The sequence below is a fragment of the Pongo abelii genome, chromosome 2 (genome assembly GCF_028885655.2).
Source record: "Pongo abelii isolate AG06213 chromosome 2, NHGRI_mPonAbe1-v2.0_pri, whole genome shotgun sequence".
Lineage (NCBI taxonomy): Eukaryota > Metazoa > Chordata > Mammalia > Primates > Hominidae > Pongo > Pongo abelii.
Window position 1 is genome coordinate 107,048,577 of NC_085928.1, and position 18,348 is coordinate 107,066,924.

The 18,348-nt window shown below is 55.9% G+C and overlaps 2 protein-coding genes across 12 annotated transcripts in view; one reads left to right on the forward strand and one right to left on the reverse strand.

The window, feature by feature from the left end:
• The window catches only part of SCAP (SREBF chaperone), a 66,434-nt gene extending 63,920 nt beyond the window's left edge, over window positions 1–2,514 (forward strand). For all 6 annotated transcript variants that reach the window (XM_024244270.3, XM_024244269.3, XM_063722534.1 and 3 more), the window contains exons 19-23: window positions 1,043–1,125; window positions 1,230–1,396; window positions 1,571–1,651; window positions 1,838–2,044; window positions 2,125–2,514. In XM_024244270.3, the coding sequence (XP_024100038.2) occupies window positions 1,043–1,125; window positions 1,230–1,396; window positions 1,571–1,651; window positions 1,838–2,044; window positions 2,125–2,370 (784 nt within the window). In that variant the 3' untranslated portion in view covers window positions 2,371–2,514. The remainder of the gene's footprint in view (window positions 1–1,042; window positions 1,126–1,229; window positions 1,397–1,570; window positions 1,652–1,837; window positions 2,045–2,124) is intronic.
• A 259-nt stretch (window positions 2,515–2,773) lies between these two features.
• PTPN23 (protein tyrosine phosphatase non-receptor type 23) overlaps window positions 2,774–18,348 on the reverse strand; it is a 33,865-nt gene continuing 18,290 nt past the window's right edge. For 4 of the 6 annotated variants that reach the window (XM_009239088.4, XM_063722532.1, XM_063722531.1 and 1 more), the window contains exons 3-25: window positions 11,532–11,659; window positions 11,230–11,306; window positions 10,511–10,560; window positions 10,262–10,393; window positions 9,903–9,983; window positions 9,696–9,827; window positions 9,558–9,605; window positions 9,121–9,177; window positions 8,931–8,989; window positions 8,677–8,756; window positions 8,448–8,562; window positions 8,304–8,369; window positions 7,769–7,914; window positions 7,172–7,483; window positions 6,942–7,096; window positions 6,691–6,842; window positions 6,425–6,604; window positions 4,519–6,331; window positions 4,238–4,422; window positions 4,007–4,111; window positions 3,784–3,922; window positions 3,578–3,691; window positions 2,774–3,499 (exon numbers count right to left, since the gene is read on the reverse strand). In XM_009239088.4, the coding sequence (XP_009237363.4) occupies window positions 3,020–3,499; window positions 3,578–3,691; window positions 3,784–3,922; window positions 4,007–4,111; window positions 4,238–4,422; window positions 4,519–6,331; window positions 6,425–6,604; window positions 6,691–6,842; window positions 6,942–7,096; window positions 7,172–7,483; window positions 7,769–7,914; window positions 8,304–8,369; window positions 8,448–8,562; window positions 8,677–8,756; window positions 8,931–8,989; window positions 9,121–9,177; window positions 9,558–9,605; window positions 9,696–9,827; window positions 9,903–9,983; window positions 10,262–10,393; window positions 10,511–10,560; window positions 11,230–11,306; window positions 11,532–11,659 (4,806 nt within the window). In that variant the 3' untranslated portion in view covers window positions 2,774–3,019. The remainder of the gene's footprint in view (window positions 3,500–3,577; window positions 3,692–3,783; window positions 3,923–4,006; window positions 4,112–4,237; window positions 4,423–4,518; window positions 6,332–6,424; window positions 6,605–6,690; window positions 6,843–6,941; window positions 7,097–7,171; window positions 7,484–7,768; window positions 7,915–8,303; window positions 8,370–8,447; window positions 8,563–8,676; window positions 8,757–8,930; window positions 8,990–9,120; window positions 9,178–9,557; window positions 9,606–9,695; window positions 9,828–9,902; window positions 9,984–10,261; window positions 10,394–10,510; window positions 10,561–11,229; window positions 11,307–11,531; window positions 11,660–18,348) is intronic. The other 2 variants (XM_009239086.4, XM_054550878.2) reach the window with 2 other exon arrangements.

Consider the following 18,348-nt stretch of genomic DNA (forward strand, 5'->3'; position numbering starts at 1 on the left):
CCAGGTGCCTTCTGCCGGACGCCTTCGCCTGCCTGTCCCACACTGGCTCCTCCTCCAAGGCTCCTTGACTGTTGGTGGCAGCACCATCTGACCTAGGGCTGGAGTCTTTCTTTTTCCTTGGGGAGGGGGCGTCCCTTGCCCTTAGTGCTGTTGATTTCTGCCAGTGGGCTGCTGCCGTCATTCCTGTCACCACAGGTTCTGCATGGGCCTTGACTGACATCTTCCCCTCCAGCCTGGCCAATTTCACCAGGTCCCTCCATGCTTCTTGGAAATTCTCCTTTGCTGCTTGTTTTAGCTTTAAGGAAAGCCCCGATGTCTCAACCTGACCATCAGGGTTCCTGGTGACTGTGGTCTCTCCTTGTCCACCCACTTCCAATCATAAAACTGTGACTTCCCCAGCTCTGGTGTAGGCCCTTCAAATTCATGGGCAGAGGTTGTAGACATGCATTGCCTTTCCCTGCAGTAAGATTTTGAACCCCACCTGCTTTGAGGCTTTGGGGTTACTGGGCAAATATACCCATCCCTGCCTGTCAGACTGTACCTAGGAATTTTGGAGAGCAAAGAAAATCCTTGTTTGTGGAAAAAGGAATTGGTGTGGGCTGTGCTTGGGTTGAAGCTGCTTTTATGTGGCGAATGCAGGCTTCCGCAACACCCAACATAGCCCACCCTACATCCTGTTTCCCCTCAGCAGCCTTCCCTTCAGCTCCAGGCTACATGGAGCCCTCTGCTTGTTTTTAATTTACAAACTTACGTGATATTCACCAGGTACCACCTTATACGTTAGCTCACTTGATTCTCATGACCACCCTGTGAGGTGGGTACTCTTATCCCCATTTTACGGATGAAGAAACAGGCACAAGGAGGTTAATATTTGGAGTTGCCCTCTGGCTCCAGCATCTGTTCTGGCACCATGTGCTTTCCTCTTGGCCATGTCCCTCCTGTGCCTTCTTGAACTGGCCCTTAACTCTCTTGTGTCCACACGCTCAGCCCCAGGGCTGGGGCTGTAAGGGAGAGTCCCCTGGCAGCTGTTCTTCTCTTCCAGGATTGTGGCTGCACGGCTCAACGGTTCCCTTGATTTCTTCTCCTTGGAGACCCACACTGCCCTCAGCCCCCTGCAGTTTAGAGGTTGGAGGGCCTGGGGTGGGCAGGTGTTCACACTTGGTGGGATGGGCAGGGGCCGTCTGCCCATTGCTTTCTCAGAGATCCTTCACTTGGCCTTTTGTCCTCAGGGACCCCAGGGCGGGGCAGTTCCCCTGCCTCTCCAGTGTACAGCAGCAGCGACACAGTGGCCTGTCGCCTGACCCACACAGTGCCCTGTGCACACCAAAAACCCATCACAGCCCTGAAAGCCGCTGCTGGGCGCTTGGTGACTGGGAGCCAAGACCACACACTGAGAGTGAGTATTGTCTCATCTCTTGGGTGCTGGAGTGGCCCAGCATGGGGTGGGAGCCTGATACATTCATCAGGGAGAGGCTGGAGGAGTCCTGGTGAAGAACAGAGGGTGTTTCCCGGCCAAAGTATAACTTGGAAAATCCCAGAGACCAGAACCTGAGGCCCATCCCTGTCCCAGGTGTTCCGTCTGGAGGACTCGTGCTGCCTCTTCACCCTTCAGGGCCACTCGGGGGCCATCACGACCGTGTACATTGACCAGGTAAGGGGCCTGCAGGTGGGGTAGGGGGGTACAGAGCCTGTGACCCATGTTTGCTGACTCCTGGGAACTGGTCCCCAGGGGCCTTCCAGGAAGCAGTCAGGGCCCCACCCACCGGGGCACAGGGACACCATTGTTGACAGAGGTATTATACCACGGTGACCCCACTCCCCTGGCATGTTTCCCCAGACCATGGTGCTGGCCAGTGGAGGACAAGATGGGGCCATCTGCCTGTGGGATGTACTGACTGGCAGCCGGGTAAGCCATGTGTTTGCTCACCGTGGGGATGTCACTTCCCTCACCTGTACCACCTCCTGTGTCATCAGCAGTGGCCTGGATGACCTCATCAGCATCTGGGACCGCAGCACAGGCATCAAGTTCTACTCCATTCAGCAGGTAGAGGAGGTGGGGATCATAGGATTCTTGGGATTTTAGGGAAGGACTCAGGACTGAGCTTGTCATGTCCTTGCCTCCAGGACCTGGGCTGTGGTGCAAGCTTGGGTGTCATCTCAGACAACCTGCTGGTGACCGGCGGCCAGGGCTGTGTCTCCTTTTGGGACCTAAACTACGGGGACCTGTTACAGACAGTCTACCTGGGGAAGAACAGTGAGGCCCAGCCTGCCCGCCAGATCCTGGTGCTGGACAATGCTGCCATTGTCTGCAACTTTGGCAGTGAGCTCAGCCTGGTGTATGTGCCCTCTGTGCTGGAGAAGCTGGACTGAGTGCGGGGCCTCCTTGCCCAGGCAGGAGGCTGGGGTGCTGTGTGGGGGCCAGTGCACTGAACCTGGACTTGGGGGAAAGAGCTGAGTATCTTCCAGCCGCTGCCTCCTGACTGTAATAATATTAAACTTTTTTAAAAAACCACATCTCTCAGGCACTTTGGGAGCTACTTGTGTCTCTTGGAATTGTTTGTGCACACACTCTGCCTGGACCCTCCTCAGAGCTGCTGAGGAAACATACATACAGTGTGGCACGGGGAGGATGAGCAAGCCAGAACTGCAGGGCCTTTAAAGAACTGTCCTGGTAGTGTGGCAGTTTGGTACCATCTTGTCATCCACAAAAGGTGCTAAGTTCCTGGCAGTGCTACTGGAGCTGAGGCAGCAATGGGCAGACTCAGACACGAGCCACAGAACAGGGTGGTTTATTATTTCAATAGCAAAGAGCTGAAAAATGTCAGGTCCCATAAAGGAGCAGAACCTGACCCAGAGCCTGCAGTACATCTCCACCCCACAGGGGTGCGGGCTGGGCCAGGCAGGGCCAAAGGCAGCAGAAAGGGGAGTAAGAGAGTGTGCCCACTGAGAAGCTCTGCTGGATGTGGGCAGGCGGGCATGAGAGAAGATGTAGTGTAAGGACCAGGTGGGCAAAACCTGTTCAGGTCTTGTTGAGTGTCCAGAGTGGATCCAGAAGGCTGAGGGGGTCGTCAGAGGGCCGGGTGGCCCGCAGCCCTTGCCCGTTATGGGCCTGCAGAAAGTTCTGCTTGCTCATCCGCTGTTTGCCCCGCAGGGAGCTGTCCAGGGAGAAGGCCTCTGGGGTCAAGGAGGCCAGCAACTCCAGGGAGGAGGAGGGGGGCCCCGAGCTGGGGGCTTCAGGCACTGGCGGCTCCTCCTTAGGCTGGGGAGCCTCAGGTAGCGGGGAGGAAAGGGGGGGCGGGGAGGAAGATGGGATTGGGGTAGACTCTGGGAGGCTGGCTGGCAGGAGGCCTGGGGGCTCTGCAGGGCCTGGCAAGCTGGCAACCGGGGACTCCAACCCCCCAGGAGGCCGGATGCTGAGCTTGGCAATGGTGGCCTGGATGGAGCTGATGGGCACATCCCCACCGAGGACCAGGTCCTGGGAGTCCTGAGGAAGGTGGTTCTGAGAAGACAGAGTGAGTGAGGAGAGGGAGTCCCAAGGCTGTGGCTCTCCCAGCAGCTTCCAGGGAACCTTCCTTACCTTCTGGCTGATGCTTGCACTGGCCAAGGGTTTGCATGGAGGGGGCACACCATGGCGCTGCAGGACCTGCTCCACGTGTCTCACCACTGCCTCATAGCAGAACCTGAGGTGCAGCTGCACAGGTGCATTTGGCCAGGTCAGCTGGACAGGGGCCCGTCACCCTGGGACAGAAGGCCCATCCCAGCCCCACCTGCCCAGATCCTCACCTTCTCCTGCAGCATGTGCTTCCTCTGCTGCCGCATGCGCCGCACCAGCTGAGGCAGCTCAGGGATTCCGTTCCCAGCCTCCACCTCCTGCACAGCTGCATAGAGCAGTGCGAAGGCTCCCGTGCGGCCCACACCAGAGCTGTACCAAGAAGCGGGTATGAGGCCGGGGTATGAGGCTAGGCCAAGAGCCCATAGAGGAGAGACCCTCAGGCCCACCCTCTACCTGCAGTGCACAATGATGGGCGTGTGCAGCGGCCGCTGATGCAGGTAATGTGCGTGCACCTCCTGGATGAAGCGCAGCAAGTTGCTGGGGCTGTCGGGCAGGCCTCTGTGGGACAGGATGGGGCAGGGAAGAGCCTATGAGCCAGGCCTGACCTGAGGCTCTCATCCCTCCCAGCACCAAGGACTGGACAGCACTTAGACCCCCAACCACCATCCAGAGCAGTGGACGCACAACTCAGGCCAAGTGGGGAAGTGCAGGTGCACAAGAGAGCGCTTGAGGCTCTGGTCTCGGAACTGCAGGCTCAGCACGCGCTCCACATGGGTTTCGGTGCTGCGGACGCTGCTCAATGCCAGGCTCAGGGCACCGTGCACCATGGGCTGGCCCCTCTCGGTGGGGAAGTAGCGTGCCACTTTTTGCTGAGGGACAGACAAGTCAAGACAGAGCTGGTTTTCCAGGATCCCCTGCCCTGTTGCCCCACACTGCCCTCGTGGGCACCCACCCCCTCTTCTCACCTTCTCCATCTCAGCCTCAGAAACCAGCATGACAATGACCGACACTTTCTGCTCATGGACCATGAGCCAGAAGTCAGCAGCTGTGCCAGGCAGTGGGGCCTGGGTTGCCACTAGCGGGGGGCAGTATGGGGAGAGCCCCTCCACGCAGCTGGCATTGATGTAGTCATCCTTGCCTGAGCGCAGCACCACACGGTTACTGTCATAGGGCATGACATCCTGGTGCCGGTTCTTCAGTGAGTAGCAGCGGGCGATGGCAATGGAACGGCCTCGGGCATCATGTTCCTGCGCATCTTGCAGCTCTCGCCAGACAGTGTCCAGAGCCCCCACATCCCCCAGCTGGCCCCGAAAGGCCTCCAGCTCCTGCTGCAACTGCCGCAGTCTCTCAGGATGTTCATAGGGGTCCCGCTCAATCAGCCGCAGGGCCTGTGGCCGACGGCCCTCAGCTGCGTCCACCTTGGTGGGCTGCAGCAGGGGCTGCCCGCCCCCAGGAGGCTGAGTGCCACCATGCTGGCTCTCCGGGCTGGAGGAGAGCAGGTCTGCAGCTGCGGTGCCTCGGCGCAGGCAAGGGGGTGGTTCTGCTGCTGGGGGACGAGGGGGTACCGGACCAGGCCCTGGAGATGGGGCAGGTGAAGGCACCAGGTGGGGACTAGGGGTGGACTGGCCAGCAGACGAGGGCCCTCGAATGGTAAGAGGGGCTGCCTGGGGGCCCATGGGTCTGGTGGAAGGGGCAGGACCATATCCCAGTGGGGGATGGGGAGGCTGAGGGGGCCCAGGGCTGGGGAAAGGCAGAGCCCCCGAGTGGGCTGGCAGAGGGTCTTGAGCAGGACCTGGGTAGAGCTGGGTGTGTAGTGGGGGTGGCGGCTGCCCCAGGACCCCAGGCTGAGGGGCATAGGGGTAGGGGGACTGTGGGGGTAGGAGTCCTGGGGCCTGGGGTGGGAAGAGGTGTGGATGCTGGAGTGGAAGGGGCTGCTGTGGGGGCTGAGGCCCAAACGCTCGTGAAGGATGGGGCTGAGGATGGGGATGGGGCTGAGGATGGGGATGGGGCTGGGGCTGGGGCTGGGGCTGGGGCTGGGGCTGGGGCCGGGGCCCAATCCTCGGGGCTGGAAAACCTGCGGGAATCCCAGGAGAGAAGTGGTGCTGGGCTGGGATGGGTTGCTTGGCCCCTACGGGGTAGGTGTAAGGCGTGGGCAGTGGCTGCGGTGGGGGCACAGGGAAGCAGGGCTGGGGAGGAGCAGGGGTGGGGTTTGGCCGTGGGGTTGTGTGGCTGGGGATGGGCGCCTGGATGCTATCTACTGTGGTGGTGGCTGGCCGAACCGCCATGGCCAACTCGGGGCCTGAGAATTGAGGAGGTGGGGCCGAGGGGAGACCTGCAACTGGTGGGGCCGGCCCTACCCCCACATAGGGACTGCTCACCACGCCATGCTGTGGGGAGGATCGGGGCACAAGGCCCAGCTCCGGTGTGTAGGCAGGGGCTGGGTAGAGGGCAGGCCCAGGTGCTACGGGCATTGCAGGGGGCCCTGGAGCCCTGGGCTGTATCAGCTGGGTGGGGCCCGAGTAGGTACCAGGGGGCAAGGGGCCTGAGAGATAGTGGGGTCCTGGGCCTGTGGAGCTGGGGAAGGGGCTGGGAGGAAAGTGGAGCGGGGTGGCAGTTCCCAGGAAGGTGTCGGGCAGTCGTGGGCCAGCCACCATGTCAGGGGGGAAGCTGCGCAGCTCCTCAGGGGGGTCTCCTGCTTCCACTGCCTCACTCTCCTCCCTGCGGGGCAGCAGTGGCTTTGGGGCTGTGGGCCGTGGCGGCGGCTTCTTCTTCAGCTCCCTGTGGGACAGGCAGGGAAAAAGTGGGGCCAGGCTCCCATCACCCCAGCCTGTCTGGACCCGAGCCGCACCACAGCCCCAGGGCCACACAAACCTGTCCAGAAGCTGCTGGCGGGCAGCCTCGCGGGCCTGGCAGGTGGACTGCGTGCGCTCCAGCAGAGCAGCCACCTTGCTCTCCAGATCTGCGTAGAAGTCCCTGCCCTCCTGCGACTTCTTCATCAGGTCCTCATAGGCTTCATACGAGGCCACCAGGGTCTGCAGCGTGGAGTTCCACCTGGTGGGCAGAAGGGCCAGCTCCAGGTGAACCATGGGGGTGGGCTCCAGGCGGCTCCGGGAAAGAGCAGAGGACTGGGCACTGACTTTTGGTCCAGGTCGCTGAGTACCCGCCGCACGGCCGCGTACTGCACGTTGGCCTCTGTCAGTGCACGGAGGACACGGTCCTGGGCGGCCAGGTTCTGCTCCAGGTACACCTTCAGCTGGTCATACTTTTTCAGCTGCTCCTCGAACAGCTTCTGAGGGAGGGGTGGGGGCCGGGAACGGACACTCAGGGCCTCGACTCCTAAGGGTTGGGCCCGGAGCCAGAGCCCCTCCACCCTGCTCACCCAGCCCACCTTCATCTCTGAGTGGTCTGTGGTGACCAGCGAGGCAGTGATGTCATCTTTCTGGATAAGCTCACGCAGCTGCTGCTCCAGGGATACGCGCTGGTCCCGCATCTCCTGCACCTTGGCCAGGATGCGCTTTAGGTTCTGCAGCACGGCCTTGTCCTCTGTGGGCAGCAGTGGTCAGTGAGGCCAGAGAAACCCCCAGCTCAAGTCTCCCAATGGGGTCTGGTGGGGCTCACCTGGGGTTAGGACCGGTGTGGGCAGGGCAGCCCGGACCTGGTCAAGCGGCCCGCTGAGCAGGCGCAGGTTGCCGACGTGCAGGTTCATGGCACGGTGCAGCTCACTGTTGGTGAAGGAGGCCTTCTCGTGGACTTCCATGTACTTGGCCCATTCTCGCCTCACCTCTGCCAACTCAGCCTTGGAGGGGGCGGAGATGGCCCCCGCCTGACCCACCGCCTCCTGAAACTTCTGCTCTAGCAGCTCATCCTCTTCCAGCAGGTCTCTGATGTCCTTCAGGGAAGCCTCCACATCCGTGAACACACCTGACAGCACTGGGGTTGTGGATCGTACAGGCAGCCCCTGAGGCAGGCTGACTGGGCACCCATGGGCCCCTCCCCCAAGAGACAGAACCGCCCCCTCAGGTCAGGGCTTGAGTGAGGCCCAGCGCACACTGAGCAGGGTGCATGAGGTATGCTGATTCAGAGGAGTGGGTGTGGATGCCCAAGCCAGGGCCTAGAGGGGTGCAGTCTCCATCCTCGGTGACCAGGGACACGGAGGAGGCCACAGCAGATGACCTCCACACTCCCTTCCACCTGCTTGCTCTGCCCCTTACTCACCTTGCATGGACTGGACAAGGTTCCTGACAGTGTCGGGCCGGACACTGAGGGCCGCACACTTCTCCATGAGCTGGGGTGGGATGTGGCTGTAGGCATCAAGGTTGTCCACCGTCTCGGGATCCAACTGCATTGAATCCATGAACTGGCTGTGGGGAGCAACAGGGCCAGGTGGGTGCTGGATGCTGATCCAACTCTGACCATGTCAAAGGAGCCGCTAGGGCGAGCCCCACCACTGAATCTGAGGTCTCAGCAGAGAGCAAATTGTGACCTCGGACCCCTACTACCAGGTCTGGCCTGGTCTCACAGAACATGCACAGGGCACTGCTGGAAACGGTGGAACAGAAGGCACCTCATCCTCCCAAGACATGACTCCTGCCTTACACACTAGCCCCACCACCCTGGGTGGGAAGGCAGCATTGGGAAACCTGTTTGGAATGGACATTTCATTCCTCTCCCAGCATAGGCAGCCCTGGGGCCCCCAGAGGCCCGGGAAGTGCTGCCTGCCTCCGCCTCCTGGCCCAAGTCCCACACTCACTCCAGGACCTCATTCTTGTCCTCAATCTTGGCCATCATCTCCCGGAGCAGCTTGGCCTTCTCCTCACTGCAGAAGTGACAGAGCATTTGCTGAAGACCCACATCTCAAGACACCCCACCTCCCTCTGTGCCACCCTCCACCCACCTGTACAGTGACGAGGCCTCATGGGCAGCCATGGGTACCAGTTTGGCGAAGATGTCAGGGCCTGTAACAGCTGGGTCTGTGGGGTTCACTGGCAAGGGCTTCACCAAGGGGGCTCCTGGGGGAGGGTGGGAATTGTGGAGATCAGGCCCACGCAGAGTCCTTGAGGCAGCCTCCTGTGTCCTGTCCCCACCCCACCGTCACCTCTGCCCCCACCTCTCAGCTCCCCGACCTTTTACAGGCTGAAGGGTGTCCAATGCTGGGACAGCCTCATGGTAGATGAAGTCGTTGTCCTTCTTGGCAGAATTGTACCTGGGGATCAGGAACAGGGGGAGTGGGCAGTCACGGGGTGTCAGCGGGGATCCAGAACCTACTTCCCATGTGGGACACTGCTCTCTGGCACTGGAGTCTTCCTCCCAAAGATGCCAGCAGAGGGACAAGACCCTTCACAAAAAGAAGGAACCAAGGCCACCCCCACAGACTCACTTTCCCCCAATGACATCCATAGTGAAGCGAAGCGCGTCTTGCACAGTGTCAGGCTGGCCCTGTGGGGTTATGGACAGGGGTGGGGCCTTAGCACAACCAAGGCTGGCACCAGGACACCCCCTCAGTCCTACCGGGCTTGCTCCTATACCCTCAGGGGTCTAAGGGGCAGCCAGGCCTTCCTCAGCTTTACCTTGGCCAACTTGATGGCTTCATTGAGCTTGTCCAGGGCGCTCTGGAAGTACGCAACCTGTGGAGGGTGGCAGGAAAGCCTACTCTGTCCTCTGCTTGGACCCCTTCTCCTCCTGCCTCCCACCCGGCCCTGCCTGTCCATCAGATGACAAGCAGCTCAGAAGGTAGCCGGGCACCACCCCAGCCAACAGCAGCAAGGTGGTGCCACACCCTGCCCCAGCCACCTGCTCTGTAGGGAGCCTGCCCCACCTCCTCAGACCCCGAGGGACGAGGGCTGCACAGATGGGACGACACTTAAGACACCAGGCCTCCAGCAGGGTGATGGCCAGGGTGAGACAGAGAAGGCCACCCTCCGGTGTGTAAGGAGTGGGAGCACACCAGCATCTCACTGAAGGCTGCTATTGGTCCCCAGGCCCCTCCTCGCTGTAACTCACTCACCCGCTCCCCGAACTTCTGCTGCTCCTCGGCCTGCTTTCCCATGTGCAGCTGGGAAAGAAGAAGAGATGCCATGACTTGCTTCCTGAGCTGTGGCCACTCAGCCCCGCCCTGCCCCACCCTGGGGCCCCAGGACCTCACATGAGCCACAGCTGCGAAGTAGTAGATCTTCATTTGCACAAGCTTCTTCCAGTCCTTCTGGATCCGGCCCAGCAGTGAGGCAGTGTCAGGGTTCTCCAAGGCCCGGCATGCCTCCTTGTAGTAATCTACCACCTGAGAACAGGGTGGGGCCCAATGAGTGGGGGGATCAGCAGTAAAGTGAAGGCCTCCCCTCAGCCCCGTCCCTACCTGTGCACTGATGCGGGCCACTAGAAAACTCTTCCTGTTGTCCAACATCGACTTCTCCAGGAGGCACTCCTGAGCCTGGCCCTGGGGCGACATGTGAGGTGCACTCCCTCACTCACCCAAGGCCTCCCCCTTCCCCTTCCCTTTATCCTTCCCCAGGGGCAGACTGAGGGATCTCTCTTCACTGCCCTCTCCCCCAGCTGCCTCCACTCCAAGCAGCACCACTGTGCTCCTGATTCAACAAAGCCAAGGCCCCTTGCTTGTCCCTCACTGCCTTGGTCCAGGATCCAGGCCCAACTGCCCCCTCCCCAGCCATCCCCTTTCCTGGATTCAACTCCACTCCAAACAGGGTGCCTCCTCACCAGCATGAGGTTGACGTTGAGCGTAAGGATCTGGCGGCTCATGTCGACGCTGTAGGCTTGAGGGAAGTGCTCTCGTAGGTAGGCGAAGGCGCCAGCTGCGCACTGGAAATGGGTACAGGAGACCTTCATGCCCTGGGAGGGAGTGGGAGGGATGGCCTGTGTCCACTCCATGGGTCAGGATTCATCCATACTTGGGAGGCTGCCCCTCCCTGGTATGTCCACATGTTCCACTACTGCCCCTCTCCTCACCTCCTCAGACACCCGCTTGTCCATGGCCCCCAGCATGGAGTGCAGCGCTCCTGGGGAGGGAGGGGACAGTGTTAGGGGGCCTGGCGCTGCTCACACCCATGTGAAGGTGAGGCCAAGGGGGCACTGTTGTTATCCACAATCAGGACAACACGGCTCTGAGAACCAGGGCAACGAGTCCAAGGACACCCAAGCTGGAGGGAACAAGGAAACTCAGAAGTCCTGCCCAGCCCTCAGTCTCCTGCTCTGCATTTGGCAGAGGATGGAAGGGCTCCTGTCTAAGGGGTCCAATCTTGAAGCTTCAGGGATGTTTGCACAGAACTCTGGGGTTCCCCAAGCTTCTTCCTTGAGCCAGGCTAAGGCTGACTAGCAGGGCAAGCTGAGGCCAGCCACGCTCTCCTCCTGCCTGAAGCAGCCCAAAACCACAGTGGGGAGGGGCTGTCCAGTCAAAGAAGAAAGGCCCTCTCTCCCAGACAGAGCACACAGTGGCAACTCTGTGTGGCAGCCAGCCCAGTAGAACCTCGCCCCAGCAGAGGCTCCCCCCGGGCCCAGCTCAGAAAACAGTGGAGGAGCTGGCAGGGCTGTGGGGAAGTCAGTGGAGGGGCGGGAATCCTGGAGTCCTCCCTTTATCAGCCCACTGCCTTTGTGGCCATCTGAAGGGCTGAAAGCTAGGCTGGCAGGACTGGGGAGTAGGGCCATGGGGAAGGGATCAGGCAGCTCACCAAGGTTGTAGAGAATACAGGCCTGCTCGTACTTGATGTCCTCATGAGCCACAGACTTGCCTGAGAAGATCTCTGTCCTGCAGACATGGCACCCCAGTTATCTCGAGGGCAGGAGCTGGCCAGGGCCCTGAGATTAGGTAAGGGGACTAAATACCCCAGTGTGGGGATGTGGGGAGGCCTGGGGGGACCATATGAGGCCATTCCCCATCCTATGCAGCAAGGAGATGGGGGAAGGGAGGGGAGGAGCACCCCCACCACCCAGACTCCCCCTGGGATCCTCCAGCCCTGCCTGCGGCTCTCACCAGGTGACAGGGACAGCAGCCTCCTGGCCCGAGCCCATGGGGACCCGACTCTGCAGGTAATGAAGCTGGCCGAGGTACTTGCGGAGGACACTACAGCCCTCAAAGTCTCGTGGGACACGGACAGCATTCTGGGGGGCAGGATGGGAGAAGCAGGCCTGTTGTTATATGGGGCAGTGGACAGGCAGGCCAGCTAACCCACAAATGCCAGGAAAATGCATCAGAGCTGGCCGACTGCACACACCAAGGGATCCCAAAAAGTCCATGGCTACACCTATAGTCGTTCAACAAAACATTCCACAAGCCAGGGCTGGCAGCTGGCCGACTGAATCCATCCCACATAGTTTTTCTCTTTTTTTTTTTTTTTTTTAAAAAAATGGAGTCTCATTCTGTCACCCAGGCTGGAATGCAGTATTCACTGCAACCTCCCAGGTTCAAGCAATTCTCCTGCCTCAGCCTCCCAATTAGCTGAGACTACAGGCATACGCCACCATGCCCGGCTAATTTTGTATTTTTAGTAGAGATGGGGTTTACCCATTTTGGCCAGGCTGGTCTCGAACACCTGACCTTGTGATCCACCCGCCTCAGCCTCCCAAAGTGCTGGGATTACAGGCATTAGCCACTGTGCCCAGCCCATCTCAAATATCTGAAAAGCAGTTTGCAACATGTTTTAAGTTTTTTACTGTACTTAACTTTTGGCCCACAATTTTTTGAATTTAATAGGGACAAGGTTTTGCCATGTTGCCCAGGCTGTTCTCAAACTCCTGGGCTCAAGTGATCCTCCCATCTCTACCTCCCAAAGTGATGGGATTAAAGGTGTGAGCTGCCACACTCAGCATGACCCACAGTTCTGTATCTAAAAGTTTACAGTAACAGACATCCAGGAAAGCAAATGCTTGGATATGAACGCAAGGATATTTATCACAGCATTATTACCAGGATCAAAAACTGGACTCCAGGTCAGGTGCAGTGGCTCACACATGTGGTCCCAGCATTTTGGGAGGCCAAGGTGGGAGGACTGCTTGAGGCCAGGAGTTAAGATACCAGTCTGGGCAATGTAGCAAGACCCTGTCTCAACAAAAAAGAATTTTAAAAATTATCTAGGCGTGATGGTGCCTTTGGTCCCAGCTCCTTGGGAGGCCGACGGGAAAAGATCGATTGAGCCTGGGAGGTTAAGGCTGCAGTGAGCTATGGTTGTGCCACTGTTTTCCAGCCTGGGTGATGAAGCAAGACCCTGTCTCTCAAAAAAAAAAAAAAAAGGCAAAACTGGATACCCACCAAAATTCCCACTAAAGAGGACTGTTTTAAATTAATTATGTCAAGGCGCCTCACAAGAGAATATTCTGCAGCCATGAAAACTAAAGACAAGAGTCTCTAGTTATTCATATGTTAAGACGCCTATGGCATGCTATTGGGGGAAAAAAAAAAAAAAAAAAAAAAGAATGTGGCTGGGCGCGGTGGCTCACGCCTGTAATCCCAGCACTTTCGGAGGCCAAGGCGGGAGGATCACGAGGTCAGGAGATCGAGACCATCCTGGCTAACACGGTGAAACCCCGTCTCTACTAAAAATACAAAAAATTAGCCGGGCGAGGTGGCGGGCACCTGTAGTCCCAGCTACTCGGGAGGCTGAGGCAGGAGAATGTTGTGAACCCCAGGGGGCGGAGCCTGCAGTGAGCCGAAATCGCGCCACTGCACTCCAGCCTGGGCAACAGCGAGACTCTGTCTTAAAAAAAAAAAAAAAAAAAAAAAAGAATGTAACAAATGGGATCATACAAATACTGATATCCAAATGGGTACACAGGCCAGGCAAGGTGGCTCATACCTGTAATCCTAGCACTTTGGGAGGCCGAGGCGGACAGATCACCTAAGGTCAGGAGTTCGATACCAGCCTGGCCAACATGGTGAAACCCTGTCTCTACTAAAAATACAAAAATTTGCTGGGCATGGTGGTGTTTGCCTATAATCCCAGCTACTTGGGAGGCTGAGGCAAGAGAATCGTTTGAATCCGGGAGGTGGAGGTTGCAGTGAGCTGAGATCATGCCATTGCACTCCAGGCTGGGCAACAAGAGCAAAACTCTGTCTCAAAAGAAAAAACAAAAAACCCACAAATAGGTACATAAACAAAAAGAAAATTCAGAAGACTGTACACCATGTTAACCATGATTATCTCTGAATGACAGGATTTAAGTAATTTATCTTATTCTATATAAATAGATAGATATGGCCGGGTGAGGTGGCTCACGCCTATAATCCCAACACTTTGGGAGGCCGAGGCGGGTGGATCGCTTGAGCCCAGGAGTTCGAGACCAGCCTGGGCAACGTGGTGAAACCCCGTATCTACTAAAAACACAAAAATTAGCCAGGCATGATGGTGCACACCTGTAATTCCAGCTACTCAGGAGGCTGAGGCAGGAGAATCACTTGAATCCAGGGAGCAGAGGTTGCAGTGAGCTGAGGTTGCACCACTGCACTCCAGCCTGGGTGACAGAGTGAGACTTGGTCTCAAACAATAATAATAATAATAAATAGATAGATAGATATGTATACATCTGACAGAGACATGTATTTAATTCTTCATATTGTTTATGTATTCTTTATATTAAACATTTTCAATATTTATGATAAACAACAGAGCTATTCTTATTTTGGGGGGAAAACAACAAAAAAACAAATGAACCCTCTGCTTAAACAAACAGAAAAGCAAACAATACACCCTCCAAGGAGCAGGTGCACAGTGAGGGGGATGGCTTGACACCTGTCTGCCCTCAGCCCCCTGCAGAGAGGACCAGAGCCCCTCACTAGGACTTAGCCAGAAGAAATCCTCCAGGACACTCCACTCTGGGAGCTCGGCTCTGAGCTGCCAGCAGGGATGCTCTCAGAAGGGGTACATACACCCTGGGGATAGTGGAACAGAAGAGTCAGGCACCAGTTGTACTCTACACCACTTCCCAGCAGTGTCTTGGGAGACTCTGAAACTCAGTCTCTTCTTTAAACAGGGATGATAATCTCCCTGGTAGTGAGGCCTCTGGAATGCCCAGTGCAAGGATAAGGCATGTCACAGCTGCAGCTCACAGCATTAGGCCAATGCTTCTCAAATCTAGTCATTCTTATCATACCCCTCCATCATGACCTCTGCCATATCCAAATACCACTTGTACTTAACATTTTTCTTTAAACAACCCATTTTTAAAATTAAGAGCCACATCCTAAGCAATAACAGCTCTAAAATCACAGGTGTGACGCGCTAGCCACACAGTTTTTTTCAATACTCACTAAAGTAACACATATAAAAATATTGAAAAATCTTGGCCGGGCATGGTGGCTCATGCCTACAATCCCAGCACTTTGGGAGGCCAAAGTGGGAGGATCACTTGAGCCCAGGATTTTGATACCAGTCTGGGGAACATGGCAAGACTCCGCCTCTACAAAAAATACAAAAATTGGCCAGGTGTGGTGATGCATAACCTGTAGTCCCAGGGACTACAGGCTTGGGAAGGGGGAGAAGTGATTGAGCCTGGGAGGTGGAGGCTGCAGTAAGCCATGATCATGCCACTGCACTTCAGCCTGGGCAACAGACCCTATCTCAAAAAATAAAATAAGGGCCGGGCGCAGTGGCTCATGCCTGTAATCCCAGCACTTTGGGAGGCCGAGGCAGGCGGATCACGAGGTCAGGAGATCAAGACCATCCTGGCTAACGAGGTGAAACCCCGTCTCTACTAAAAATACAAAAATTAGCCAGGCATGGTGACGGGCGCCTGTAGTCCCAGCTACTTGGGAGGCTGAGGCAGAAGAATGGCGTGAACCCGGGAGGCAGAGCTTGCAGTGAGCCGAGATTGCGCCGCTGCACTCCAGCCTGGGCAACAGAGTGAGACACCATCTCAAAAAATAAAATAATAAAATAAAATAAAAGCCGGGTGCGGTGGCTCACACCTATAATCCCAGCACTTTGGGAGGCCAAGGCGGGTGGATCACCTGAGGTTGGGAGTTTGAGACCCGTCTGGCCAACATGGAGAAACCCTGTCTCTACTAAAAATACAAAATATAGCTGGGCGTGATGGCGTGTGCCTGTAATCCCAGCTACTCGGGAGGCTGAGGCAGGAGAATCACTTGAACCCTGCAGGCAGAGGTTGCGGTGAGCCGAGGTTGTGCCATTGCACTCCACCCTGGGCAATAGGAGTGAAACTCTATCTCAAAAATAAATAAATAATAAAATGAAATAAAATAAAATTTGTCTTGTACTTCCTAAAACCATCTTTGGGAAACAATGGAAGCAGTCTCCCCTCCAGATCCAAGAGATCACCTGTACCCTTTAATCCACCCAAGAATGCAGCCCCCTGTGGTTCTAGCCTGGTCTGTCAGACTCTCAGACGAGCTGCGCAGAGCTGCACAGAGGAGTCTGAGAGAGAGCTTGATGCTGTGACGCCCCCATAGCATCCCCTGCACCTGTCAGTTTTATTCCCTGTAATCGCAGAGCCAAGAATTTATTTCAGAGTTTAAAAAGTAAAGTCTTCCTAGAAACAACTATTCAAACCCTGGTTTTACAGATGAGGAAACTGAGGCTCAGATCAGGGAAAGAGGACTCCCTAAAGCTTCCAATAACTTTTTCACTGAAAGATTATTATCTGTGTCCTATGTAAGAAAATTTGTTCTGGGGTTTCACAAGTTTAAGGAACAGTGATCTAGACTAGGCATGGTGACTCACGCCTGTAATCCCAGCATTTTCGGAGGCTGAGGCAGAGGACTGCTTGAGGCCAGTAGTTCAAGACCAGCCTGGGGAATATACGAGACTCCATGTCTACAAAAAATACAAAAATTAGCCAGGCATGGTAGTGCATACTTGTAGTCCCAGGTACTCAGGAGGCTGAGGTAGGAGGATCGCTTGAATCCAGGAGGCAGAGGTTGCAATGAGCCAAGATAGACTGCACTCCAGCCTGGGTGACAGAGTGAGACTCTGTCTTTAAAAACAAAAACAAAAAAAAACAGTGATCTAGTCCAACTCCCACATTGCTGGGATAAATTAAACCAAGTCCCAGGAAGGGGAAGTGGCTACCCCAGATGGCCTTGTGTGAGCTTTTTTTGCGCTGGAAAAGCACAGGTCTGAAGGCTGCTGGCTCACAGCTCTCTCAGGGGCTGCTCTACCCAGCCCATTGCTCTGTGCAGGTTGCCTTCCTTCTGCTTTGGAGGATATGTCTCAGAGGATGCTTTGGAGATTGGTGGTAATGCTCCTTCTAGGGTGTGTTGCGTCCTTGTGTGTAGTGTGTGCCTGTGTGTGCAAAATGATGGTTGTCCCAGGGGCTAAGATTATCTCACTGGTTTTCAAACTTTGTTCAAATAAACCCTTTTTAAAGATTCAATTTATGAGGAGCGTTCTGAGAAGACAGCATAAGAAGAAGCTTGGTCTCCCCACCAAGACAAGCTGCACTGGCAGAATCTGACTTAACTCTGGAGTCTATTAAAGGCTTGCAACTTCTAGGCGAAGGCTTTGACAGTACAGTTCACTGCCATTAATTTTGGTCAATTTCAGCCCCTACCATAGTAGCAGCCACCCATCCCCCACCCCCAGCACCTGGGAGGTAGCTGTGCACCAGTCCAGGAGCAGCTTGTGGGAGCCAGCATGGACAAAAAGGACTCTGTCCTCCAAATACAGGAGATCTTGCTGATTGCTGCTTCTGATCACAGAGGTACAGAGAAAGAGGCAGCTCCTCCACTACTGCACCTCCCGCCATGGCTGTAAGCTTCTTCACCTCTAGCTGAAATAACTTCCAAGGGATCTAAAGGCCTGGCATCTTTTCCCTTCTCCTTCATTTTTCTCTTTTTCCTCCTTTGGGAGGCAGACACTAAAGAGTAAGATGTTCAAAAGCAACCACATATATAGGGCAAATGAGAAAGTCACTGCGCATGTGCAGGGAATGGTACAGGCTCAGAAAAGACCTGTGAAGACCTTAAGTTTACAAGGCCAGGTGCTGCGGCTCATGCCTTTAATCCCAACACTTTGGGAGGCTGGGGCCAGATCACTTGAGCCCAGGAGTTTGAGACCAGCCTGGGCAACACAGGGGGACCCCATCTCTACAAAAAATTTAAATATTGGCTGGATGCGGCGGTGTGCACTTGTAGTCCCAGCTACTTGGGGGCTGCGGTGGGAGGATGGTTTGAACTGGGGAGATGGAGGCTGCAGTGAGCCGTGATTGTGCCACTGCACTCCTGCCTGGACGACAGAGCAAGACCCTATCTCGGGGAAAAAAAAAAAAAAAAAAACTTTAAGTTTACATTTCAGGCTGATTCTTGGCACAGGGGTAGCCTACAACAATCAAAAACACAAAAACAAAACCAGCAAATCCCGGAGAAGGGGGAGAATCTGATATCCAGAGATATGACATCATTCAATTCTTTTCTAATTTCCTTCAAGAATTTTTTCTTTGCATTCCTAACTTGGTGATCTAGTGCAGGAGGCCTAGCTTTTGGCCTATCTCAGTTTTTCACATGCCTTCCTTACTAAGTGTAATAATTTCTAGCTTTTCTTTTTTGAGACAGAGTCTCACTCTGTCGCCCAGGCTGGATGCAGGGGTGCGATCTTGGCTCACTGCAACCTCCGCCTCCCGGGTTCAAGTTATTCTCCTGCCTCAGCCTCCCTAGTAGCTGGGATTACAGGCATGCGCTGCTACCATGCCCGACTAATTTTTGTATTTTTCGCAGAGAGGGGGTTTCGCTATGTTGGCCAGGCTGGTCTCGAACTCCTGATTTTAAGTGATCCACCTGCCTCAGCCTCCCAAAGTGATAGCATTACAGGCGTGAGCCACTGCACCTGGCCTTGTACTAATTT